The sequence below is a fragment of the Eurosta solidaginis genome, chromosome 1 (assembly GCF_040869045.1).
Source record: "Eurosta solidaginis isolate ZX-2024a chromosome 1, ASM4086904v1, whole genome shotgun sequence".
NCBI lineage: Eukaryota > Metazoa > Arthropoda > Insecta > Diptera > Tephritidae > Eurosta > Eurosta solidaginis.
In genome coordinates this window covers 34,995,050-35,022,576 of record NC_090319.1, presented here as the reverse complement: position 1 = coordinate 35,022,576, position 27,527 = coordinate 34,995,050, and the positions used below count along the sequence as shown (strand labels likewise).

Genomic DNA, 27,527 nt, shown 5'->3' with positions numbered 1-27,527 from the left:
AACAATTACCCTAATCGTTATTTAACCCGAAGCCATGGCCGTATCCGTAGCCCTTACAGTACTATAATCTAGCCGTTGCCATTATCATTTACGTAGCATAACCATAATCAACTATTATCATAACCGTAACCGTAATTTTATCACTAGCCACACATTTTACCATGACCGTAACCATTACTGATATCATAATCGTTGTCATGGCCGTAGCAATAAATGTCCCTATGCCCGTAACCATAACCGTTCCCATGACTGTTAACATGACGTCATTTGTCTCTGCATCATCTTCGTTTCTTTCTTCTCCCTAATATTTCCAAATTAATAAAAGTTCTTATATTTTAATATTTTTATTGTTTTCAGGTACATTAGTGGCTTACTCCATTAATACGACCATGTTCATGTCGTTGCGTGTAATATCGGGCTTCGCTTCGATGACTGTTACCGTGGTTAGTTTTGTGCTTGTAGTGGAGCTTGTTTCTGGAAAATGGCGAACGATTACTGGTATCCTCAATATAGTGCCGATACCAATTTCTTACATCCTTATGGCCTGCATTGCATATTTTGTACGCGATTGGCGGAATTTACAATTGATTGTATCCCTGCCGTGGCTGAGCTTTTTGTTGATTTGGTAAGTTTAAAAAAATAATTAAAAGATTCAAAAAAAAAGCCCTGCTTATTCAGTTAACCCTAAGCTGAACTTTCGTATGGTAGACACACTTCCTCCTTTTCCTTTAGTGTTTTAAATGTTTTATCTGCTTGAACGACTTGAAATGTGTCTGTTAAGTATACTTAAATTTCATTAAGCTTTTCTTTTCTTTTATCTTTATGAAACGACCCTTTTCTTAGCTGTTCAATGATAACCAATTTATTGAAATTAAAAAAAAAAATCTATTTCATTTCACCTCAATCGAGGCCATCGAGTAACCATGTTTTGCTTTCTATTGATTCATTCAAATCCAACATTTTTGTGACATTTTCACTTTCATTTGATTTTATTATACCCAGCTGTAAATACAGGTATTATACAGGGTATTATAACTTTGGATAACGGTTGGTTGTACAGGTATAAAGGAATCGAGATAGATATAGACTTCCATATATCAAAATCATCAGTATCGAAAAAAAATTGATTGAGCCCTGTCCGTCCGTCGATTCGTCTGTCCTTCCGTCCGTTAACACGATAACTTGAGTAAATATTGAGATATCTTGACCAAATTTGGTACACGAGCTTATCTGGACCCAGAATAGATAGGTTGAATTTTGGAAAACATAAAAACCTGATTATTTAGTAAATAACACAGCTAGAATGTTGAAATTTGACGTGTGGACTGAATTTGAGCACATTTTTTAAAATGGGCGTGGCACCACCCACTTGTGATAAAATCATTTTACAAATATTATTAATCATAAATCAAAAATCGTTTAAACTATAACGTAAACCTATAACGAAATTCGGCAGAGAGGATGCCGTTGCTATAAGGAATGCTTTGAAGAAAAATTAACGAAATCGGTTAAGGATCAAGCCCACTCTTATATAAAAGATTTTTAAAAGGGTCATGGACGAATAACATAAGCTATATATTTGCAAAAAAGAGCTTTATATCAATGGTATGTCATTTCACAAGTGGATTTATAACAATAAATAGGACAAACTTCACATTTTAAAAAAATGGGCGTGGCACCGCTCCTTTTATGACTAAGCAATTTCAGAATAGAATCATATGTAAATGTATTATTGCGCAGCCTTGTAACACTATTAAGCACACAAAAGTGTACTGCTGGGTATGTAATGTTCGGTTTCACCCGAACTTAGACTTCCTTACTTGTTTTATTTGTTTTGTATTCCATTGGAAAGGTATTCTTTAAATGCTCTAACATGGATTACTGCAAAACCTACTTAGATGCAGGGACAGAAGATAAAATAATTTTTTTTTTTCGGAGTCGAAAAAGTCCGGGTCAAAAAATTGTCCTAAGTGAAAATGTTTGAGTTGTCAGGTATCCCTTTAGCAATATCATGTCGAATCATGCATCCTTTTTATTTTTCGAACTTTTTCATAAAAGTCCACATATAAAAGTAAAATCTATATTTTTATTTTTTGATTCCGATAGAACTAATTAAAGTCGGACTTTTCAAAAAATAAAAGTCCGGAAATAAAAGTTAAATCCGGACTTTTATTTTTTAATGCCAAAATAAAAGTCGGGTTTGATAACAAAAAAACGGCTTATCCAATTAAAAAAAAAATTATTTCGGATAAGCTGTTTCTTTGTTATCCAGCCGGACTTTTATTTTGGCCTTAAAAAATAAAAGTCCGGATTTAACTTTTATTTCCGGACTTTTTTTTTAAGTCTGAGTTTAACTAGTTCTATCGGACTCAGGTAATAAAAATGGGAAAATAATTTGTATCTTGATCCAAATATATTAATAAGTCCAAAATTAATAATTTTGCAAGGAATTATATAATAAAAGGAATAATAGTTTCCGTCCCTACTTAGAAGGCTAAACCGAAGCACATATGTTCATTAGGGTGTTTAATTTGCAGCAGAACTTTTACTCTCATCCAACACGAACATGAAACAGCAGTGGCAAATTTTAGCGCATTTCATCTTTCATTTTTTATTTTCGATAATTTAAGAAGAATACTGTCAAGGATTAATGCAAGCCGAATCTGTACAAGGTGATGGCCAAGCAAATTCAACCAATTCGCGGCTCAGAAGAATGTTAAATCAAAAAAAAAATTTGCATTGATTTCAATTAACTGACATATTGTTGTGCCAAAGCGTTGCATGGAAAATAATCAAGAAAAAGCTGTCAGCTGTACTTTTTCAGACTAAAATTGATTGGCAAATTTAAATAAAAGTTCGTAATTTTCATGCAGACTTCTTGAGTTTCCGAAATTTTTTGAAAATGTTTTTGTGATTGGTTTGAACAATTTTAGCCACATAATTCATGAAGCCACTTTTATTTTCGTCTTTACAGGCCATTATTTTCACAGCGAAATAAAAAACGCAAAAAATAACTGTTATCTTCCGAGCGAGATAAAATACTTAACAAATAATTCTGCTTTTCCTAGCAAAATATAAAACTAAAAAAATAACTATTACAGTGGGCTGGTGATAATATGAACACCCGAATAAAAGAACACCCTAAAATATTGACACTTTTTCGCTTCCACTGGTAACTCTAAAATATGAACTTTTGGCACAAACTCTAGTATATAAACGTCAAAAAATCTCTTGCTTTGGGCTTCGTATGATTGCTAAGGGCTTATTCGAGCCACTTGGAATCAAACGGGGTTTCAACAAAGTTTGCGAGAGACAAGATCTCCTTTTATTGCGCTTCCGTTATATAACCAGCTATATGAGCTTTACTCCTTTACCCTCGTTATGCTGCCACCATCAGATGTTACAATATACATAGATACAAGTCTCTAGGTATCATTCCGTTATCAGCCCAGGCAATATGTATATACAGATAGATAATAGAAAGTTCTTTACATCTTTGCATTTGTCTTGATAACTGATGCAAATTAGATGCATTTGAGCCAGCTTAAGGGATAGCCGCCAATGGGTGCGCGTGGCTTAATAAAGAAGAGGTCTCTTCAAAGTGGACAAAAGAACAAGCAAAACGAATTTAAAGAAAAAACAACGGAACTAATTTTTACCTAAATTCATTTATTTTTATTCAAAATCACAAAAACACTTCTTCGTAATCAATAAAACTGAACTTTTGCACATTTCGTGAATATGAACAATCTCGCAAAAATGAACATACCCCGTTTTGATTAGTTCATATTATCGCGAGCTCACTGTATTTTTGCAAGATAAACAAAGAAAAATAAGAAATTCAGAAAGTAGATATAATAAAAATAGTTTATCATAAACCTGTTACGATCCCTGATATTGAATAACAAAATTTCTTGAAAACTTTATAAATTTACAGTACACCCTAATGCACATACATGTAAAAGAAAAGTATATAACTCTCCCAGCCGCAATCACATCAAAGTAGTAAATTCATTTCAATTATTTTTTCCCTCACTACAATACCGTTACGTTGCATACGTGCTTCTATACATACATACAAGGCCCAATAGGATAACATACATACATACATGTATGTACATAAAAACTGTATTTGATATCCTGGTTGTTTTTGCTTATTCAAGTGTTGTTGTAATGATTCTTCTAAATCAACATTCCCAATAAAACTCACTGAGTATTGGTCTTTTATATGTGGCGACTATACTACAAGAATAGGAAGAAGATCTCCTTGCCCTTGTCTCTTTATCAACCAAGGCATTAAAAGACTACCAACCGGCTTCCGAATGAAAGCTGAGATTTGGGCAGCTTATTCTATTTGTTTCTGGTTTTTTATATATCGGAATAGAGACTGGATTTTATTTATTTATTTATTTTTTTTTCATAGATAGACGGAACTGTGTCGTATATTCTTTGCCATTTTGAGACTACTTCGGCACCGAAGTTTACTCGAAATTATGCCCAAACTCAAATAATCCGCAAGTGATTCTGAAGTTGTCGCAAACGATACCTAAAATCGGAAATGATCCTCAAGTTGTACCGATAAGGTTCCGATACAGTCTCGAAAAGATTCCGAAGTCATCCTGAAATATCCACGACACTGTGCAGAGGTAGTCCCATAATGGTCCACGATTATGTACAATGCAGTTCTATCCCTTTCAAAATTTTCTCGAAGTCCGTCAATGTTTTGCGCATAGACAAAAGTGGCACTTAACTCCATATTAGTTGATGTTTAAAAGAGGACTAACGATGCGACACCAGTTATCCGCGAAATATGAACGAAGTGATGAAGCAGTCGTTCACAGTGGCGCTAATAGATCGCTACAAACTCTATCAGCGGGCGGTCTGTGACAAAGCAGATGTACAACGAGCGGCTGCAGAAGGAAATGACTCAGCACGTTCTGTGGTAGTGTACAGCTATTACATGATAGTGCTATTTTATAATATAGATCTTGGTTGTGATGTGGTTCTTTTATTTATTTATTTTTTTTTTTTGGTCGTCAAGTAAACTTTCAAAACCTCGGGGAGTATTTTTATCGCTACAACAAGAACAAACAAACTTCTGGTAAAACCAAAAACACATTCAGTCTATGTTAGCTCCTTACAGACCGGCCAATTTAACTGAAGCTTAATAAGTTTATTCCGTTTTTCGGCCCCTCATTCTTTTCTTTAATGTATATACATAGTTTTCTAATTTCCCATTTTCTCCTTTCAACTGCAGGTACTGCATGCCAGAATCACCACGTTGGTTGCTTGCACAAGGACGGCTCAATGAACTTTACTCCTTAGTCGAGCGAGCTGCACGTCTCAATCATCGCATACTGCCACCAAATTATCGCAAAACATTAGAAGCTGCAGCACCGCCACCATTAAAGAGTAGAACAACACAAACAAATCATAGCAATGAGCAAACTATATTACAACAACAACAGCAGCAACAACAGCTACCCGCCTTTATGGTGTCCGCTGAACGAGCTACCAACAATTGCGGAGCAATTAATCCCGATGCTAACGAAGCTAATCCCACAACTCATGACAATCCATTGAGGGTTGTTTTTAATCGGTTTTATTGGCGTACAACTTGTTTAAATTTGATTGTTTGGTTGACATTGATTATCATTTATTATGGATTGACATTGCATTTGAGCAATTTGGGCGGCAATATTTACCTGAATAATGTAAGTAATACAAAGAAAGGGGGTGAAGGGTGTGATTTGGTTAGCTAGCAGGAAATTGCAATTGAGTTTCAGAAATTCTGTTTTGTCTGAATTCAGGCTGAAATTCAAATTCAATAAAAATTTAATTCAGAAATTAAAAATTCAAATTTTGAAAACAACAATTTAAATTCAGAAGTTAAAAATTCAAATTAAGAAAATTTCAAAGTCAGAAAATTTTTAATTTAATTCAAAAATTGCAATTAAAATTCAGAAATTAACATTTTAAATTCAGACAACTTAAAATATTACATTTAATATTCAGAATATTTAAATTCATGAAATAAAAATCAAATTCAGAAATTCACAATCTTAATTCAGAACATTGCAACTTAAGCTCAGAGTATTGAAATTGAAATTCAGAACGTTGCAATCCAAATTCAGAAAATTTTTGTATAAATTCAACAACACAATATTTAAATTTATAAACTTAAAATTCAAATAAAAGAATTTTAATTCAAATTCATAAAAGTGCAATTTAAATTTAGAACATTGTAGTTCGAATTCAGAAAATTAAAATTGGAATTCAGGGCATTGCAATTTTAATTCAGAAAATAAAAATCGAAAGGCAGAAGGATTTTATTTCGAATTCTAAAATTACAATTAAAATTCAGAAAATTAAAATTTAGTTCAGAAAACTCAAGAAATTACAGTTAAAATTCAGAATATGCAATTAAAATTCAGAACATAGCAGTTTGAAGTCAGAAAATAAATGCAAGATAAGAAAATTATACTTTGAATTCAGAAAACCGCATTAAGAATTCAGAACATTGCAATTCAAATTCAGAAACTCAGGAAATATCATTTAAGATTCAGAAAATTCCAATTCATGAATTCAGAACATCACAATTTGAATTCAGAAAACTTCAATTAGAACTCAGAACATTGCAATTTAAGTTCAGAAAATTGCATTTCAAAATCAAAAAAATAACCTTCCAAATTCAAAAGATTTAGAAAATTTTAAATCAAATTCAGAAAGTTAAAAATTGAATTCAGAAAATTTCAATTACAGTTGAGAAAAGCACGTTTCGAATTCAGAAAATTGCTACCTAAACTCGGAGTTACAGAGCTTTCATTTCAAATTCAGAAAACCTGAATTCAAAAATAAATCTACAGACTACAACTCAAATTCTAAAAATCGCAATTCGAATTCAGAAAACTCAAATCGGGAAATCACAACTAATGTACAGTAAATTACAACTCATGTTCTGAAATTTCCAATTAAAATTTAAAAAATTGTAGTTCAACTTCGAATGTTACTTTCGGGTTCAAAGCCGAAAAACCTCTATTCCTTCGGATCAACGTAGGACCTATCTTAATACGAGGTCAATATATTTGGTGGAAGCTAATGTGAATTCTATACATACATACGTATAATGTACTAAATCATTCCTCAAAAATATGCCACTTTTTTTAAATTTTAAACTCTTCCACATAGATCGTCGGCGGTGCACTTGAAGCACTTTCCGTTTTAATTAGCATTTTTGTTGTGCTAAAAGTTGGATTGCGGCGTAGTCTCATAGCTTATATGCTGGTGCCAGGTGTACTTTGTTTAGCCACTAATCTACTTTCAACAAGAGATGAAAATCAACTACCAGTTGTTACAATGGCTATTATTGGTGAGTATTGGCGCAAATCATAGATGGGCAGTTTTCATCAAAAAATAAAGTGAAAGTGAAGTTCGCATCCATTTCCTTTTTTAAAAGTGATTTGAATATAGCTCAAAACTGAAGATTGTAAAATGATTTGTGTTTATAATGGAACTTTTTTCCATCATTCTTGGTCAAATTTCTCTCGCTCTCGTTCGAAGAGTGACGCTGAAGATGACACAAGGTTGAACACAGTTTATCTCTCAGCAAAACTTTGAAAACCCTTTCAAATTTCTATTTATTTTTATGCTTCGAAAACGTACTTTATCATTCCATACACGACGATCATACTCTTAACGAGAGGAGCAAAATAGGTAGGACTACAAATACATATTGTAACGAATTTAGTGCAATTCCGTTTATTTGCAACCTTCTACTAACATTCGAATCACCAAACTGTTGAATAAATAACTCCACTATTCAATAATGAAATTAAAGTACTTCAGAATAACACTACTATTGCTCGCCAGATAGCGTCTTAAATCAAACTGATTGTCATGCCTCTACTGTTGCTGCCTTTTATATTGTCTGGTTTCCTCGTTGCATATTTCTAGGCTTCTCTATTTCCAGAACTTACTAGTTAGTTATCAGCTATAAAATTACTCAGCTGTAACTACAGATGCATAATTTTATAGCTTCTCTCAAACCCCATGCGCTTGTATGTGTGAGCGACACTTGCACAACCGTTGCATACTTTCGGGAGTATCTCAGATATATCCATGTGGTTGGGCGTTGCTTCTCCGCTGCGTGTATGTACATATGTGTTGCTTAGTGTTGCTAGTATTCGTCACAATATGTATGAAGGTAAGAAAATCGGTTGCATTTTGCTACTACCCCCAAAAATACTGGAAAACTTCTTCTCTCTTCTTAGAGGTACTAATGGGTAATAGTGCTTTACGAAACGAACAAACAAGCGAACAAGATAAGTTTTTGTTATCGTGAAGGCAATCTTTAGGCAGAATGGAAGCCCAACAAGTAGAAGTCACTGCATGATAGAACAATTTATTTTCAAACTCATATAATCTCAAACAAACTCATATAACATTCTTCTCACTTCCACAATTGCTATCGGGCAATGGAATCCCTCAGATAGGATGCAGTCTTGCGATCAATTCAATGGAAGGGGCAAGCGGGACTCAAACTTTTAAGAAACTTACCATTGAGCTACAAACTTGGAACTTCACTTATAATTCAGCGCACCGAGACAAAGTATCAAAAGGCGAAACAATTTTTGCGAGTTGGTGCGCGGGTTAAAATAAGTAGAAAATGTATAATTTGAAATTTTTCAATCAGTTTTTAAGTAACGTATTTCAGAGGCCAAATGAAGTAGAGTAAATAACACAAAAAGGGTTTTTAAGGGCGCACAAATGAAGATAATAAAAATTCTAAACAATTCCTTTACATAATGGAATTCCTTATAAAATGTGCCCTTGACCACAGATTTTGTAATTTTAACAGCAAAACAATTTACAAAGGGGGTTTTTAAGACTTGTTTCTTCTTTATATAAATTGTTTTTTTTTTTTTGAAATTTTTTTTTTTTTTGTTTTTTGAAAGTAGAAACTTGGGCTTAATACTTATAGAAAATAGTCTCAATGGTTGAAGAGCGAAACACAACCTGTTAATGGTATTAAAGGTGTTGAAAAGCGTAATTCAAAGCTTCCACAACCGTATTCTCAACATCAATTAGGGGTGGGGATGGGATGGCCTAGAAGGTTCAATGGGGTCATATTAAATCGTTCCTGTGATGGTTGAGCTAGTACCTTAATAAAGCTTCTTACCGGAACGTACTGAATCTATATTAGGCAAAGGACATCCATTAAACTTCTAAAAACTTGGGGGATACTGTTACAACAAGGAACAACAACACCTACTACTACTACAGCAACAGCAAAAACGTGTTCATATTTCGCTCCCACCCCCCTTATCACAGTTAACGTACCCTTCCCAAAATAAGTAAAAAAAGATAAAAATGCGATTTTGAAATGTCTACAGTATACGATGCATATTTTCTGATCAAATTTTCCCTTTTATTTGTCAATGTTTTTATATACAAAGAATAGTTATGACCAAAAAAAAATTCCACTAAAATACCTAATTCGGCAGTAATAATTTTAGTGCATCGCATTTTTTCATGCTTTTAAATCGATTATTTTTGAAACGGTGTAAAGTTCTATTCGAAAGTTTTCGATTAAATTTTTGACAGTAAAGGAAACTGCCCATCTATGACGGTAACAGCTGCTACAAAGATATGTAGTATGTGTGGCACCTATGCGTATACGTAATATGTATATGTTTTTAGCTCAGGTTCAGGCATAGCTACTACACTGATAAGAATATGTTTGTTAATCAGAATGAATAACGAAAAAACTCAACTAAAATTTCAGCGAAATGTATTATTGGCGCCAACAATGCGATCATACCGTCATATACGGCCATGCAATATCCGACAGTTGTGCGTAATTTTGGTGTTGGCTTGGGAAATTTGGCAGCAGGCATTGCACTCATTTTAGTACCCTACATGTGGCTATTGGTGAGTATCTGTGTAAAATTAATATCTTTAATTATACTCAGTTAAGCAGAGCTCACAGAGTATATTTACTTTGATTGGATAACGGTTGGTTGTACAGGTATAAAGGAATCGAGATAGATATAGACTTCCATATATCAAAATTTAAAAATTTATATTAAGTACACATTGTTAATTAATGCAATCATATTTTTAAGTTTTGAACTAGGCTCTTAGAGCCGTAATAAATAAATAAATATATAAAATCATCAGTATCGAAAAAAAATCTGATTGTGCCATGAGTAAATTTTGAGGTACCTTGATGAAATTTGGTATGTAGGTTCCTGGGCACTCATCTCAGATCGCTATTTAACGCCCACTTTTTCGATATCGAAAATTTCGAAAAACCGAAAAAGTGCGATAATTCATTACCAAAGACGGATAAAGCGATGAAACTTGGTAGGTGAGTTGAACTTATGACGCAGAATAGAAAATTAGTAAAATTTTGGACAATGGGCGTGGCACCGTCCACTTTTAAAAGAAGGTAATTTAAAAGTTTTGCAAGCTGTAATTTGGCAGTCGTTGAAGATATCATGATGAAATTTGGCAGGAACGTTACTCCTATTACTATATGTATGCTTAATTAAAATTAGCAACATCGTAGAACGCCCACTTTAAAAAAAAAAAAATTTTAAGTCAAATTTTAACAAAAAATTTAATATCTTTACAGCATATAAGTAAATTATGTCAACATTCAACTCCAGTAATGATATGGTGCAACAAAATACAAAAATAAAATAAAATTTCAAAATGGGCGTGGCTCCGCCCTTTTTCATTTAATTTCTCTAGAATACCTTTAATGCCATAAGTCGAACAAAAATTTACCAATCCTTGTGATATTTGGTAGGGACATAGATTCTATGACGATAACTGTTTTATGCGAAAATGGGCGAAATCCGTTGAAGCCACGCCCAGTTTTTATGTCCTTCCGCTTGGCCGTTAACACGATAACTTGAGCAAAAGTCGATATATCTTTACTAAACTAAGTTCACGTACTTATTTGAACTCACTTTGTATTGGTATAAAAAATGGCCGAAATCCGACTATGACCACGCCCACTTTTTCGGTATCGAAAATTACGAAAAATGAAAAAAATGCCATAACTCTATACCAAATACGAAAAAAGGAATGAAACATGGTAATTGGATTGGTTTATTGACGCAAAATATAACTTTGGAAAAAAGTTGGTAAAATGGGTGTGACACCTACCATATTAAGTAGAAGAAAATGAAAAAGTTCTGCAGAGCGAAATCAAAAGGCCTTGGAATCTTGGCAGGAATACTGTTGATGGTATGACATATATAAATAAATTAGCGGTACCCGACAGATGATGTTCCGGGTCACCCTGGTCCACATTTTAGTCGATATCTCGAAAACGCCTTCACATATACAACTAATGGCCCTCCCTTTTAAAACCCTCATTAATACCTTTAATTTGATACCCATATCGTACAAGCACATTCCAGGGTTACCCTAGGTTTACTTTCCTCCATGGTGATTTTCCCTTATTTTGTCTCCATATCACTCAGCTGAGTATGTAATGTTCGTTTACACCCGAACTTAACCTTCCTTACTTGTTTTCTAATTTCTTGTAAAAAAAATTTTTTTTTTGTATTATTATTTCTTTGTTTTTTTCTTTTTTTTTGTTTTTAATTTATATTTCTTATTTTTTATTAAAAATAAATTTTGTTTTTCTTTTCTCAGGAACATGTGGATCCGCTACTTCCAATGAGAATAATGGGCGTGAGTGGCATTATTGGTGCTATTTCATTATATCTAATGAAGGACATTGAACACTGAAGCAGCCGAACAGTGGTACGTTTGTAGCAAAACAAATACAAATTTTTGTAAAATAAAAAATTATTGCCAAACGTATTTCAAACTGTGATAATTAAACGTGAAAGCAGATCAAAAATTTTGTGTTTCGTATTTTATGTGCTTTTCGACGCTGCTCATTTCTGAAAATCATTTTGTGAAAAATTAACACCCAGCGAATATGACTCATGAATTTTACTCATTCATGAGAGTTGGATATGCAGTTTAAAATATTTTTTTAGTTCTAAGAATAAATAGTTTCATTGTAAATGTGTTGATTATATTAATTTGTATTTAAGTAGTTTAAGCGAAAATGATAAAATAAAAAAATTCAAAAATTATGTATATATGTATTTTGCATTTTTTTAACAACAAAGTAAATGTTAGTATGAATATCGATATATTTTTTCAATTTCACGTATTATTTAACGTTAAAAACTGCCTAAAGGCTTGGTTTCCGCGAAAGCGGTGCCGCTATATAGCGGTAGAGTATGTTGTCAAAAATATTGCAGTGTAAAAGTAATTATGTGGAAACTAAGAAGACGGTGAAGTTCACCGTAACGTAATATAGCGGCCGGGCATAAAATAACCCTGCCGTCATGACGGTAGAAACTCGTTCATCACCGTTTTTTTCCGCCGCTATTGTCAAAGCGGTGAATATTTTGTCAAATATTTCAAATTATTTATAAAATAAACAACATTTTTGAATTGAAATTTTTTTCTTGCGAGTTTATTAAAAGAAAAATTATAAAAAAACTAAAAAAAAACATGCAAAAATGTTAAATTAACTTTTGCAACTAGTCTGCCGCAACAGTTCGTAGTTTCCAACAAAGCGTTGCCGCTAGAAACGGTGAGTATACCGGCCGCTCTTTAGCGGTCGTAACATAGCGGTACCGCTTTTGGAGGAAACCAAACTTTAAGTCGTTGAAATATTTTTGTAAGAAAATTTCCAAATCTTCCCACTGTGCGAAAAAAAAATATATATATAACAAGTAAGGAAGGTTAAGTTCGGGTGTAACCGAACATTACATACTCAGTTGAGAGCTATGGTGACAACATAAGGGAAAATAACCATGTAGGAAAATGAACCGAGGGAAACCCTGGAATGTGTTTGTATGACATGTGTATCAAATGAAAGGCATTAAAGAGTATTTTATGAGGGAGTGGGCCATAGTTCTATAGGTGGACGCCATTTAGGGATATAGCCATAAAGGTAGATCAGGGTTGACTCTAGAATGCGTTTGTACGATATGGGTATAAAATGAAAGGTATTAATGAGTATTTTAAAATGGCGTGGACCTAAGTTCTATAGATGGACGCCTTTTCGAGATATCGCCGTAAAGATGGACCAGTGGTGACTCTAGAATGCGTTTGTACGATATGGGTATCAAATGAAAGGTGTTAATGAGCATTTTAAAAGGGAGTAATCCTTAGTTCCATAGGTGGACGCCGTTTCCAGATATCGCCATAAAGGTGGGCCAGGGGTGACCCTAGAATTCGTTTGTGAAAGATGGGTATCAAACGAAAGGAGTTAATGAGTATTTTAAGAGGGAGTGGGCCTTAGTTCTATAGGTGGACGCATTTTTGAGGTATCGCAATAAAGGTGGACCAGGGGTGACTCTAGACTTTGTTTGTACGATATGGGTATCAAATGAAAGGTGCTAATCATTATTTTAAAAGGGCGTGGGGCTTAGTTTTATAGGTGGACCCCTTTTCGAGATATCGCCATAAAGGTGGACCAGGGGTGACTCTAGAATTCGTTTGTGCAATATGGGTATCAAACGAAAGGAGTTAATGAGTATTTTAAGAGGGAGTGGGCCTTAGTTCTATAGGTGGACGCATTTTCGAGGTATCGCAATAAAGGTGGACCAGGGTTGACTCTAGACTTTGTTTGTACGATATGGGTATCAAATGAAAGGTGTTAATGAGTATTTTTAAAAGGGAGTGAGCCTTCGTTTTATAGGTGTTCGCCTTTTCGAGATATCGCCATAAAGGTGGGCCAGGGGTGACTTCAGAATTTGTTTGTACGATATGGGTATCAAATGAAAGGTGTTAATGATTATTTTAAAAGGGCGTGGGGCTTAGTTCCATAGGTGGACGCCGTTTCGAGATATCGCCATAAAGGTGGGCCAGGGGTGACTCTAGAATTCGCTTGTGCAATATGGGTATCAAACGAAAGGAGTTAATGAGTATTTTAAGAGGGATTGGGCCTTTCTGGACCAGGGGTGACTCTAGACTTTGTTTGTACGATATGGGTATCAAATGAAAGGTGTTAATGAGTATTTTTAAAATGGAGTGGGCCTTCGTTCTATAGATGTTGGCCTTTTCGAAATATCGCCATAAAGGTGGACCAGGGGTGACTCTAGAATGAGTTTGTACGATATGGGTATCAAATTAAAGGTATTAATGAGAGTTTTAAAATGGAGTGGTGGTAGTTGTATATGTGAAGGAGTTTTCCAGATATCGACCAAAATGTGGACCAGGGTGACCCAGAACATCATCTGTTGGATACCGCTAATTTATTTATATATGTAATACCTGCCAAGATTTTAAGGGTTTTTTATTTCGCCCTGCAGAACTTTTTCATTTTCTTCTACTTAATATGGTAGGTGTCACAACCATTTTATAAAGTTTTTTCTAAAGTTATATTTCGCGTCAATAAAACAATCCAATTACCTTACCGTATTTCATCCCTTTTTTCGTATTTGGTATAGAATTATGGCATTTTTTAATTTTTCGTAATTTTCGATATCGAAAAAGTGGGCGTGGTCATAGTCGGATTTCGTTCATTTTCAATACCAAGATAAAGTGAGTTCAGATAAGTACGTGAACTGAGTTTAGTAAAGATATATCGATTTTTGCTCAAGTTATCGTGTTAACGGCCATGCGGAAGGACAGACGGACGACTGTGTATAAAAACTGTGCGTGACATCAACCGATTTCGCCCATTTTCACACAAAAGAGCCACGCCCATTTTTAAATTTTCTTTTATTTTTGTATTTTGTTACACCATATCATTACTGGAGTTGAATCTTGACCTAATTTAGTTATATACTGTAAAGATATTAAATTTTTTGTTAAAATTTTACTTATAAAAAATTTTTTTTTTAAAGTGGGCGTGGTCCTTCTCCGATTTTGCTAATTTTTATTAAGCGTACATATAGTAATAAGAGTAACGTTCCTGCCAAATTTCATCATGATATCTTCAACGACTGCCAAATTACAGCTTGCAAAATTTTAAATTACCTTCTTTTAAAAGTGGGCGGTGCCACGCCCATTGTCCAAAATTTTACTAATTTTCTATTTTGCGTCATAAGTTTAACTCATCTACCAAGTTTCGTCGCTTTATCAGTCTTTTGTAATGAATTATCGCACTTTTTCGGTTTTTCGAAATTTTCGATATCGAAAAAGTGGGCGGGGTTATAGTCCGATATCGTTCATTTTAAATAGCGATCTGAGATGAGTGCTCAGGAACCTACATACCAAATTTCATCAAGATACCTCAAAATTTACTCAAGTTATCGTGTTAACGGACGGACGGACGGACGGACGGACGGACGGACGGACGGACATGGCTCAATCAAATTTTTTTTCGATCCTGATTATTTTGATATATGGAAGTCTATATCTATCTCGATTCCTTTATATATGTACAACCAACCGTTATCCAATCAAACTTAATATACTCTGTGAGCTCTGCTCAACTGAGTATACAAAGTAGCTGATAACATCTTTCAATAAAAGCATAAAAGCTTTAACGATCTCTGCCAATACAAAGCAGCTGTTATTTAAATTAACAGTGTATTACTTTTTAACAGAAGCACAAAGTAACGATAAATAATGTACAGTAATATTTCAAATATTGGGACTGCGGGAAATATGTACATTAGGCCGGGTCGATTTTTGAGGAGGCAAAAAAGTCGCCCATTGCTCTGTGAAAATCATATTCTAGGGATCAAAATAAGAAACTTTGCCGAAGGAACCATACCTCTAAAACGAATTCTGATGTCCCCCCTTTGGGGCAAATTTTGAAAAATCCCACTTTGAATTGCCTATGTTTTTTTCTTTATGGAGTTTATTTTTCTCTTTAGAAATTTATTTAGTCAGAACATATGTAAATAAAAAAATGAATTTAACTTAGTAATAGAAAAGAAATTAAAAAAAATTATTAGAAATTAGCGTTTTTACAACCCCCTTTTAAAACCAAGGCATCACTGTGATGCATTTGCATGTCGTAAACATAGTTGTGTGGGTTTCTTATTCAACCGTTTTAAAAAATGAAGGTATCACTGTAACACAATTGCAGATCGTAAAATTGCTTGTGTTGTTTTTTTTAAGCCACCACAAGACACAGCAGGTAGAATTGAAATTGCCCCTACCCAAAAGTTCGACCCAAAGCGGGGGACATCAGTATTCATTTTAGAGGTATGGTTCCTTCGACATCCCTAGAAAACGATTTTCGCAGAGCAATGAGCGATTTTTAAATCGACCCGCCCTAATGTACATTAGACTGTTTCGATTTATTAACCGATATCGCGCCATCGATTTTTCGACAGGATTTGGCCTCAGGAAAGAAACGTTCCACTACGCATACCCAAAAAAAAATTTCGAGCCTGCGAAATTTAATTTTTTTCGACTTTGATTTTTAAGGTTTTTTTCATGACGTACTAAAAAAATTTTCATGTATACTCTATCCGATCCAAAAAAATCCGCTAAAAACGTTGGCGATAAGAGTTTCTGAAAAGAAAAAATTTAGATTTTTTTAGTAGGTCATGAAAAAAACCTTAAAAATCAAAGTCGAAAAAAAGTCAAAAAAGTGGAATTTCGCAGGCTCGAAAATTATTTTTTTGTATATGCGTAGTGGAACTTTTTTTCCTGAGCCTAAATCATATCGAAGAATCGATGGCGCGATATCGCTTAACTTTCGTCAATACAAATCGACCCACCCTACTGTGAATACATATCTAACTTATGACAAAGAGGAAGCGAAGCGCCTTTACTGGCAGACAAAATCAGAGCCAGAAAGGCGTAAGTGCGAAGAGCTTGATCAGCTAGCCACTAAGAGTAACGACCTTGTGAACGATGTCCAGATAGTATTTAGATTAGCAGAGCGAATACTTCTCTACTCTTCTAAATGGAGACAGCGATATACCGCACAAGAATTAATATTCAAGAATCAATATAATACATTCACAGAAACGGTATCACATGCTCTGATTCAGGAAACAGCATCGCTTCTGTGTAAGCCAGCGTTCAAAGCACGCCGTGTGGAGGTAGAAAGGCCAGACTGGGTGAACACAATATTGGAGGCGCTGAAAGGCTCGCAAAAGCGGAGTGAAAGAGTTATCAAATGCTTCAAATGCGGGAAGCCCGGTCACATTGCACGTCATTGCGATCTTAATCCTAGTGGTTTCAGCAACATGGGTGGTCTTAATAGCAAAGCTGGAGAGGCTGAGCAAGAGCGAGTAAGATGTAGAGATCGAGATCTAGCTCCAGCTATTGAATGTCCTGTGATATCTGTGTCGCAAATTGGAAGGAAATCAAGCAGTCTTACCGTCAGAGGGAATGTGAATGGCAAAGAACGTGTACTGACTGTAGATACGGGCGCATCTCATTCCTTGATCCGATCTGATTTGGTCAACAGGAGAGAAAAGCCATTACCTGGAGCAAGGTTGCGTACGGTCACTGGCGAGTATAACCAAGTCCGGGGAGAAGTGATCTGTAAAGTCTTAATTGGGAAGTAAATGGTTCTACACAAATTCGCTGTGGCGGAGATTGCTGATGAAGTGATATTGGGAGTGGACTTCTTAGTTGACCATGACATCAGGATCGATATGTAGAGAAGGGTTTTGCGTTATAAGAACCAGGATGTACCACTCAACTTCAGTTTTGAGAAAGGGTTCAGCATTAAGCGAGTGCTGGTGGAGGTGATTGGACAAAGACCACCAAAGTCAAAGGCAGTAGATCGGGCAAAGGTTGATGGATCGAATGGGCCAAATAAAACGAAATCAAAGGTACCTGCGAGAGAAACACTGACATTGACAGAACCAAATGGACCCACAAAAACGAAGGAAAGAATTCCCCAGAAAGAATGCGAGGGTAGTTTCAAGCCAGGGCGCACTACTGTTGTGAAACGTGCGAACGATACTGATTATGCAAGCGCAAGCTCTACGAAGTAGTTCATTGGCCAAGCAACTGAGTGTGGGGGAACTAATGAGGATAATAGGTACTAGGACTACACAGGTACGACAAGAACAATAATTCGAAAGGTTTCCGGGAGGGAGATTTTGTACTGCTATACAACCCTCGCCGGCGGAAAGGTATTTCATTCAAATTTTGGTGCAGTTGGGAAGGCCCGTACAAAGTTGTGAAGAAGATCAGTGATACCATCTACCACATACAAACCATTGGGAAACCCCGAAATAGAAGGCTGGTTCATTTGGAGATGCTAACAGCGTTTAGATCAGGAAATTTCTCTGATCGGGAAGATCAGACTTAGGTGGAGGGCAGTGTGATGAATATTAGCAACACTAAGGCATTCTATAATCTCTAAGCCGATACTAAGCAGTCAGTTGTATCTACATAAACAAATCAATCATTATGTCTACACATGTGTACATACAAGAAGCGGAGAGATATGCACAAACACATGCATATATCTGAGATACTCACAAAAGTATGCAATCATCGGTGGAAGTATCACTCACATATACACGCGCATATGGCTATGCGAGAAGCTATAAACGTGCATCTGTAGTTTATAGCTGGTGAGTTTGTGGCTGATAAACAAGTAGTAAATTCTAGAAGAAGAAACGCCTAGAAGTATGCGAACGAGGAAACCGAAGAGTATAAAAGCAGCACAAGCTGAGGCATGGGCAATTCAGTTTGATTTAAGCACGCTATTGGTTGCGAAGTATAAGTGTTATCGTGAAGTACTTTAGTAAAGACCATTTTGCATTATTGAATATTGGAGTTATTTATTCAACAGTTTAGCGATACGAACGTTAGTAGAAGGATGAAAATGGCGCCCACACCATAACGCTGTCACCGCCATAGTGTTTTATTAACAAACGGACGTCATTGTTACACACAATAGTGGATGCGGTATTTCCATCCAGAGGAAATGCAAAAAGTTGCCTCGCACCCCCCAAAATGAGTTCAAAGGTTTATAAGGAATTATTGGACGATGCTCTAATTTGACTTTCAGATGAAAAAATGGATGAAGACAGCATTTCTCAACAGGATAACGCTGCCATTCATGTTTCTAAGGGGTTTTTGAAATGGCTTGCAGAAAACAACATTCCACTTATGAAGTGGACTGCATGCAGTCCCGATTCGAGGTCGGTAGAAGACCTTTGTAGAGCAAAATTTATGAACAAAAGGTTCAAGGACACCTCTACAGGACTCCATTAGGGTTGAAGTGGGATATTAAAGAAGCTTGGGAAGATTTAAGCAGTATGCTCCTGCAAAATTTAGTCAAATCGATACCCAATCGTATATATGAAGCCATTAATAAAAATGGTGGACCAATTAATTGGTAAAAATTTAATAAATGAATAAATATTTAAAAATAAAGTTGCTGCGTTTAAACGAATATGCGCCTGTTCGTAGTAGTATTTTGAATATGTGATGATAAGAGTACAACAACAACAACGAAAACAAATTTTTTGGCCCAGTCAAATTTCCGTTAGATTAACAAAGAATATTTGCTAGAATTTGTTGTTATGAATGCATAAGCAAAAGAAAGCCAAAATGGTGAAATTAAAATTAAGAGTGCGTTTAAGCGAATGTGTACCACTGTAATACTCACATTTTTATTATATAAAAATTCTACAAATGTTATTCTAATATTTTTCGTTTTATTGGTGTTTTAATTCAAGAAATTTTATAGTACTTAAATTATGAAATAATTGAAAGCAAAGCGGGCAGTATTCGGGTATGGTTAGTGCTCCAGTATAAGGAAATTGACGGGTATTTCACCATTCCCATGTACAGAATCAGACCAAGAAATATCTTCATCTCTGGAATGTTGGTCTCGACCCATTTTGGACCCAAGTGTTGGCATTCAAATTCGCCTGAATAACAATAAGCTCATAACGTGACATCAGGACGGACAAGGCGACAGCTGTTTCGATTATACCTTGTAAATCTCTTCAAAGCCTTTTCTCCCGGGAGTGGGAGTCGAACTCGCACTCCTACGATAGTTGAAATGGTTATAAACGCATTCAGCTACGTCATCCCTTAGTTATTGTAAAGTTTTTCCCAATTGCCTTCTTTTTTGCATATTTTAATCTTTTACACATTGCATGCTTCGTATGCAATTATGTGTTAAAGCTATGCTTGGTACGGCGGTTTTCAAAGAAACTTTGGTTTTGTTGCTGTTTTTGTTCTATTTATAGAACTACAACGAATTAACCAATTTTGTCTGTTTGTATGATTTTAATAATCGGGTATTGCCCATATTGCCTGATTTCGCCCTGCAGAACTTTTTCATTTTCTTCTACTCAATATGGTAAGTGTCACACCTATTTTACAAAGTTTTTTTCTAAAGTTATATTTTGCGTCAATAAACCAATCCAATTACCATGTTTCATCCCTTTTTTCATATTTGATATTGAATTATGGCATTTTTTTTCATTTTTCATAATTTTCGATATCGAAAAAGTGGGCGTGGTCATAGAATCTATGCGCCTAGCAAATTTCACAAGGATTGGTAAATTTTTGTTCGACTTATGGTATTAAAAGTATTCTAGACGAATTAAATAAAAAAGGGTGGACCACGCCCATTTTGAAATTTTCTTTTATTTTTGTATTTTGTTGCACCATATCATTACCAGAGTTGAATGTTGGCATAACTTACTTATATACTGTAAAGATATCAAATTTTTTGTTAAAATTTGATTTAAAAAACAATTTTTTTTAAAGTGGTGTTCGCCACCCGATTTTGCTAATTTTTATTTAGCATACAAATAGTAATAAGAGTGACGTTTCTGCCAAATTTCATCATGATATCTTCAACGAGTGCCAAATTACAGCTTGCAAAACCTTTAAATTACCTTATTTTAAAAGTGGGCGGTGCCACGCCCATTGTCCAGAATTTTAATAATTTTCTATTCTGCGTCATAAGGTCAACCCACCTACCATGTCTCATCGCTTTATCCGTCTTTGGTAATGAATTATCGCACTTTTTCTGTTTTTCGAAATTTTCGATATCGAAAAAGTGGGCGTGGTTGCAGTCCGATTTCGTTCATTTTAAATAACCACCTGAGATGAGTGCCCCGAAAGCCACATACCAAATTTCATCAAAATAAATAAATAAAAATAAATGTAAGGCGCGATAACCTCCGAAGAGATCTAAGGCCGAGCTTCTCTTCCAATTTGCGTCGTGCTCCTCTTGATTTTTCCCTACAAATTGGCCGGACGGGACCTACATGTTTTATGCCGACTCCGAACGGCATCTGCAAGGCAGATGAGTTTTCACTGAGAGCTTTTCATGGCAGAAATACAATCGGAGCGCTTGCCAGACACTGCCGAGGGGCGACCCCGCTTAGAAAAATTTTCTTCTAATTGAAAAATCTTATTTGTAAAATTTTGATGTTGCTTTGCCCAGGAGTTGAACCCAGGGCATACGGCGTGATAGGCGGAGCACGCTACCATCACACCACGGTGGCCGCCCACCGCCCTCAAAATTTACTCAAGTTATTGTGTTTACGGACGGACGGACATGACTAAATGAATTTCTTTTTTCGCCCAGATCATTTTGATATATAGAAGCCTATATCTATCTCGATTAGTTTATGCCGTTACGGATTGCCGTTATGCGAACAAAGTTAATATACTCTGTGAGCTCTGCTCAGCTGAGTATAAAAAGTGCAGAAATTGTAACGTATTTACGTCGAATGAATCGGTCATTAGAAGTTGTGGCATGAAGAAGAAAAACGACACAATAGAATCAAAGAAGACCTTTTCAAACAAAAAGTGGAAATAAAGATGCAGATACTAAAGGTGGATCCCAACTATAAACCAAATTCACTGTAACTTGCTTACCTGAAATTTATATCTCATTTATATATGATTATGCTGTGAAATTAACTGAATACAAATTAAGTATATTTAAGTAAAATATAAAAAAAAGTAAAATACTGCCAAATGCATTGAATGCAATTTATTTTAATGTACAAATATATAATTTATTTTAATGCACAAATATATATTTTTAAAAAGTAGAGAGTATATTGTCTCGAATTCGACTTTGCTATGGAAGTGTAATTTGGGTTATCGCTTTGTTCTTCTTCCCTCTCCTCGTGATGGCTTTAGACATAAAATTCATTTGCGTTAGAATCTTCCACATTGTAATTAATGCAAATATTGTGGAGTGCACAAGCAACGTTTATAATTTGGTGTGCTTTCTGTGGTGAGTAATGTAGTTCTCGAGCAACCAACAAACACCGGAAACGGTTCTTCAAAACTCCGATCGTTATATGCCAAAGCAAGCTGCCGGAGTAGAGATGAAGCGAAAACGTAAACGATCCTTGCGGAACGAATAAATAAATCTTTATAAAGTATTTTAGGCCAATGCAATGAAATTAGCATCCATGAAATTCAAAAAATGTCAACTATATTCGCGCAGGAATCCGCTTTAACAAAACTTGGTGGCCACGGTAGGAAATTGGCCAAAAGAACGACAAAAACACACTTACAATTATGAAATAACTTCAGTCAAAAACAAGTAAGGAAGGCTAAGTTCGAGTGTAACCGAACATTACATACTCAGTTGAGAGCTATGGAGACAAAATAAGGAAAATCACCATGTAGGAAAATGAACCTAGGGTAACCCTGGAATGTGGTTGTATGACATGGGTATCAAATGGAAGGTATTAAAGAGCATTTTAGAAGGGAGTGGGCCATAGTTGATGTTGAGATAGAAGCGTTGTAAGGTCTTATGCAACAGTTACAACTAAATCGCCCAGCAGTTTCAACTAGTAATGGTAAAAACACCATCCTTTGACGGTTCTGTTCCTTTCCAGGTCTTTAAGCTACAGTTTGAGAAGACCGCAGCAGTGAACCAATGGAATGCTGAAGATAAAGTGGCTGCTCTATTCGTAGCATTGAAGGGGCCAGCAGCCGAAATCCTACTAAGATTGATGGCCGCTGTCGAGAGACGTTATGGAAGCGAGCGTAGAAAACAGATATACCAAATTGAGTTGCAAAACCGTTACCAAAAAGCAAACGAGACGTTACAGGAGTTTGCTTCGGATGTTGAAAGATTGGCTCATCTTGCAAATGCGGACGCACCCGTGGAATACACAGAAAGGGTAAAGATTCAGAGCTTTATTAACGGCATACGGGACGTCGAAACGAAGCGAGCCACATACGCGAACCCAAAGTCAACATTTGCTGAAACGGTATCCCATGCACTGACACAGCAAACAGCGTCACTTTTGAGTAAGCCCGCATACAAAGCTCATCGCGTGGAAGTGGAAAGGCCCGATTGGGTAGACACAATTTTGAAGCACTGAAGGGATTACAACAAAATAATGCCGAAGTTATGAAGTGTTTCAAGTGCGGTAACCCAAGTCACATTGCACGTCGTTGCAGAACCGGTCATGGTAGTTCCAACTTGGCTGGTCGTAAACGCAAAGCTGGAGGAGATAAACAAGAGCGAGTCAAATGTAAAAATTGAGGACTTGCCCCAGCAATGGAATGTCGTGTGATACCTATCTCGCAAACTGGAAGGAAATCGAGCAGTCTTACCGTCAAAGGAAATGTGGATGGCAAGGAGCGTGTACTGACTGTAGATACGGGCGCATCTCATTCATTGATCCGATCTGATTTGGTCAACAGGAAAGTAAAGCCATTACCTAGAGCAAGATTGCGTACGATTACTGGCGAGTATAACCAAGTCCAGGGAGAAGTGGTATGTAAGGTCTTAATTTGGGAGGTCATGGTTCTACACAAATTCGTTGTGGCAGAAATCGTTGATGAAGTCATATTGGGAGTGGATTTCCTAGTTGACTATGACATCAGGATCGACATGCAGAAAAGGATTATGCATTATAAGAACCAGGATGTGCCAATTAACTTCAGTTTGGAAAAAGGTTTCAGTAGTAATCGAGTAATGGTGGAGAAGGCTCGACAAAGGCCACGAAAGTCAAAAGGAAAGGTTGATGGATTGAATGGGCCAAATAAAAAGAAATTAAAAGTACATGCGAGAAAAAGACCGGCATCGACAAACACTAATGGACGCACTAAAACGACTGAAAGAATTTTTCAGAAAGAATGCAAAGGTGGTTTCAAGCCAGCGCGCACTACTGTTGTGAAACATCAACACGATAATGATGATGCAAAGTCAATCTGTCAAGTGCAAGCTCTGCGAAGAAGTTCATTGGCTAAACAACAGAGTGCGAGGGAACGATCGAGAATAATGATTAGTAAGATGAAACGCAGGTACAACGAGAACAAAAATTCGGAAGGTTTCTTGGCGGGAGATTTGGTACTGTTATACAACCTTCACCGGCGGAAAGGTGTTCCAGCCAAATTTCGGTGCAGCTTGGAAGGCCCGTACAAAGTTGTGAAGAAGATCAGTGATACCATCTACCGCATACAAAACACTGGGAAAGCACGGATTAGAAGAGTGGTACATTTGGAGATGCTAGCGGCAGTTAGATCGGGATATTTGTCTGATCGGGACGATCAGATTTAGGTGGAGGGCAGTGTCACGGATATTAGCATCACTAAGCTATACCATCACTAAGGCGATGCTAAGGCCATGCCAAGCAGTATTTACGTCAATAATCAAATCATATATACACATATATAAGGCAGACGAAAGAGATGTCACACACAGCTGCATTTACTTATGCGCCTATGTGTACTCGAGAGACTGTAAACTACAAACATTCACATCAATAATTCAATCATTAGCCGTGTTTTTTAACACGCGCGTATACGTTTCGTTTGCGCGTGTTAAAAAACGCCTATCTTCGCTTAGATAATGCTTATGAGACCCATCTAGCGGCTGTGGTAAAACAACTAGCTACAGCAACAGGGTGTACCGAAAAGCGGAGACGCAACGCTCTGATGGCCATAGGGTATAACATATAGCTGAATCAGTTGCGATGAATTGTGGACACACATATAATACATAGAATTAGTGTACAGGGTGAAACAAAGACACATATTTCAGTTACATCTGAGTATAATGCGTATTGAAATTTAGTAGGACAAAATTTATGCGCAGCAATTTCAGAGGTGTATTTATAGTTTGTCTCTTAGCAGTCAATATAAAGTTTAAGCGTAAACGGATATACGCGTGTTAAAAAACACGGCTATTATGTATCTACATAAACGAATAAATAATTGCGTCTACTCATATGTACGTATACGAGCAGCGGAGCGGCAATGCACAAACACATGCATATATCTTATCTGAGTTGTCACAAGAGAGAGCAATGATTTGTGCACGTAGTTGCGGCTGGCGATTTTGTAGCCGAAACTAACTAGTAACTTCTGGAAATCGAAGAGCCTAGAAGTAGGCAGCGTAAACTATAAAAGCGGGGCAGGCGAGTAAGAAGTAATTCAGTTTGATTTGAGTTGTGAAGCAGTTACGACTAAGACGATATCTAGCGAGCAATAGCAGTATTATTTTGAATAGTAGAGTTTCATTTAAACTATCAGTTTGGTTATTAAGCTATTCGTTGCACAGTTTGAGTGCTATTGTGAAGTACTTCAATAAAGGCCATTTTTCCATTATTCAATATTGGAGTTATTTATTCAACAGTTTAGCGATACGAACCTAGCAAAAGGGCAAATAAGAAGATTTGCAGCAAATTCGTTACAATATTCTAGAGTCACCCCTGGTCCACCTTTATGGCGATTTCTCGAAAAGGCGTTTATCTATAGAACGAAAGCCCATTCCCTTTTAAAATACTCATTACCACCTTTCATTTGATACCCATATCGTACAAACATATTCTAGAGTCACCCCTGGCCCACCCTAACGGCGATATCTCGAAAAGGCGTCCACCTATAGACCTAATGCCCACTCCCTCTTAAAATGCTCAGTAATACCTTTCATTTGATACCCATATCGTACAAACAAATTCTAGAGTCAGCCCTGGTCCACCTTTATGGCGATATATCGAAACGGCGTCCACCTATGGAACTAAGGATCACTCCCTTTGAAAAAACTCATTAACACCTTTCATTTGATACCCATATCGTACAAACATATTCTAGAGTCATCCCTGGTCCACCTTTATGGCGATATCTCGAAAAGGCGTTCACCTATAGAACTAAAGCCCATTCCCTTTTAAAATATTCATTACCACCTTTCATTTGATACCCATATCGTACAAACACATTCTAGAGTCACCCCTGGCCCACCTTAATGGCGATATCTCGAAAAGGCGTCCACCTATGGAACTAAGGATCACTCCCTTTGAAAATACTCATTAACACCTTTCATTTGATACCCATATCGTACAAACATATTGTCACGGATATTAGCATCACTAAGCTATACCATCACTAAGGCGATGACTCTAGAAAGTTTGTACGACATGGGTATCAAACGAAAGGTGTTACTGAGCATTTTAAGAGGGAGTGGGCATTAGGTCTATAGGTGGACGCCTTTTCGAGATATCGCCATTAGGGTGGGCCAGGGGTTACTCTAGAATGTGTTTGTACGATATGGGTATCAAACGAAAGGTGTTACTGAGCTTTTTAAGAGGGAGTGGGCATTAGGTATATAGGTGGACGCCTTTACGAGATAGCGCCATTAGGGTGGGCCAGGGGTGACTCCAGAATGTGTTTGTACGATATGGGTATCAAATGAATGGTGGTAATGATTATTTTAAAAGGGAGTAATTCTTAGTTCTATAGGTGGACGCCTTTTCGAGATATCGCCATAAAGGTGGACCAAGGGTGACTCTAGAATGTTTGTACGATATGGATATCAAACGAAAGGTGTTACTGAGCATTTTAAGAGGGAGTGGGCATTAGGTTTATAGGTGGACGCCTTTTCGAGATATCGCCATTATGGTGGGCCAGGGGTGACTCTAGAATGTGTTTGTACGATATGGGTATCAAACGAAAGGTGTTACTGAGCATTTTAAGAAGGAGTGGGCATTAGGTCTATAGGTGGACGCCTTTTCGAGATATCGCCATTAGGGTGGGCCAGGGGTGACTCTAGAATGTGTTTGTACGATATGGGTATCAAATGAAAGGTGGTAATGAGTATTTTAAAAGGGAGTAATCCTTAGTTCTATAGGTGGACGCCTTTTCGAGATATCGCCATAAAGGTGGACCAAGGGTGACTCTAGAATGTTTGTACGATATGGGTATCAAACGAAAGGTGTTACTGAGCATTTTAAGAGGGAATGGGCATTAGGTCTATAGGTGGACGCCTTTTCGAGATATCGCCATTAGGGTGGGCCAGGGGTGACTTTAGAATGTGTTTGTAAGATATGGATATCAAACCAAAGGTATTAATGAAGGTTTTAAAATCGAGTGGCCCTTAGATGTATGTATATGTGAAGGCGTTTTCGCGATATCGACCAAAATGTGGACCAGGTGATCCAGAAAATCATCTGTCGGGTACTGCTAATTTATTTATATATGCAATACCACTAACAGTATTCCTGCCAATATTCCAAGGGCTGTTGCTTTCGCCTTGTAGAACTTTTTCATTTTCTTCTACTTAATATGGTAGGTGTCACACCCATTTTACAAAGTTTTTTCCAAAG

At 36.4% G+C, this 27,527-nt stretch overlaps 1 protein-coding gene across 4 annotated transcripts in view; it reads left to right on the top strand.

Annotated features, from left to right (window-relative positions):
- LOC137251433 (organic cation transporter protein-like) overlaps positions 1 to 27,527 on the top strand; it is a 224,772-nt gene that overhangs the window by 84,146 nt on the left and 113,099 nt on the right. For 2 of the 4 annotated variants that reach the window (XM_067786005.1, XM_067786015.1), the window contains exons 3-6: positions 358 to 625; positions 5,258 to 5,714; positions 7,189 to 7,369; positions 9,785 to 9,930. In XM_067786005.1, the coding sequence (XP_067642106.1) occupies positions 358 to 625; positions 5,258 to 5,714; positions 7,189 to 7,369; positions 9,785 to 9,930 (1,052 nt within the window). Of the gene's footprint in view, positions 1 to 357; positions 626 to 5,257; positions 5,715 to 7,188; positions 7,370 to 9,784; positions 9,931 to 11,670; positions 12,135 to 27,527 lie in introns of those variants that run through there. The other 2 variants (XM_067786035.1, XM_067786026.1) reach the window with 2 other exon arrangements.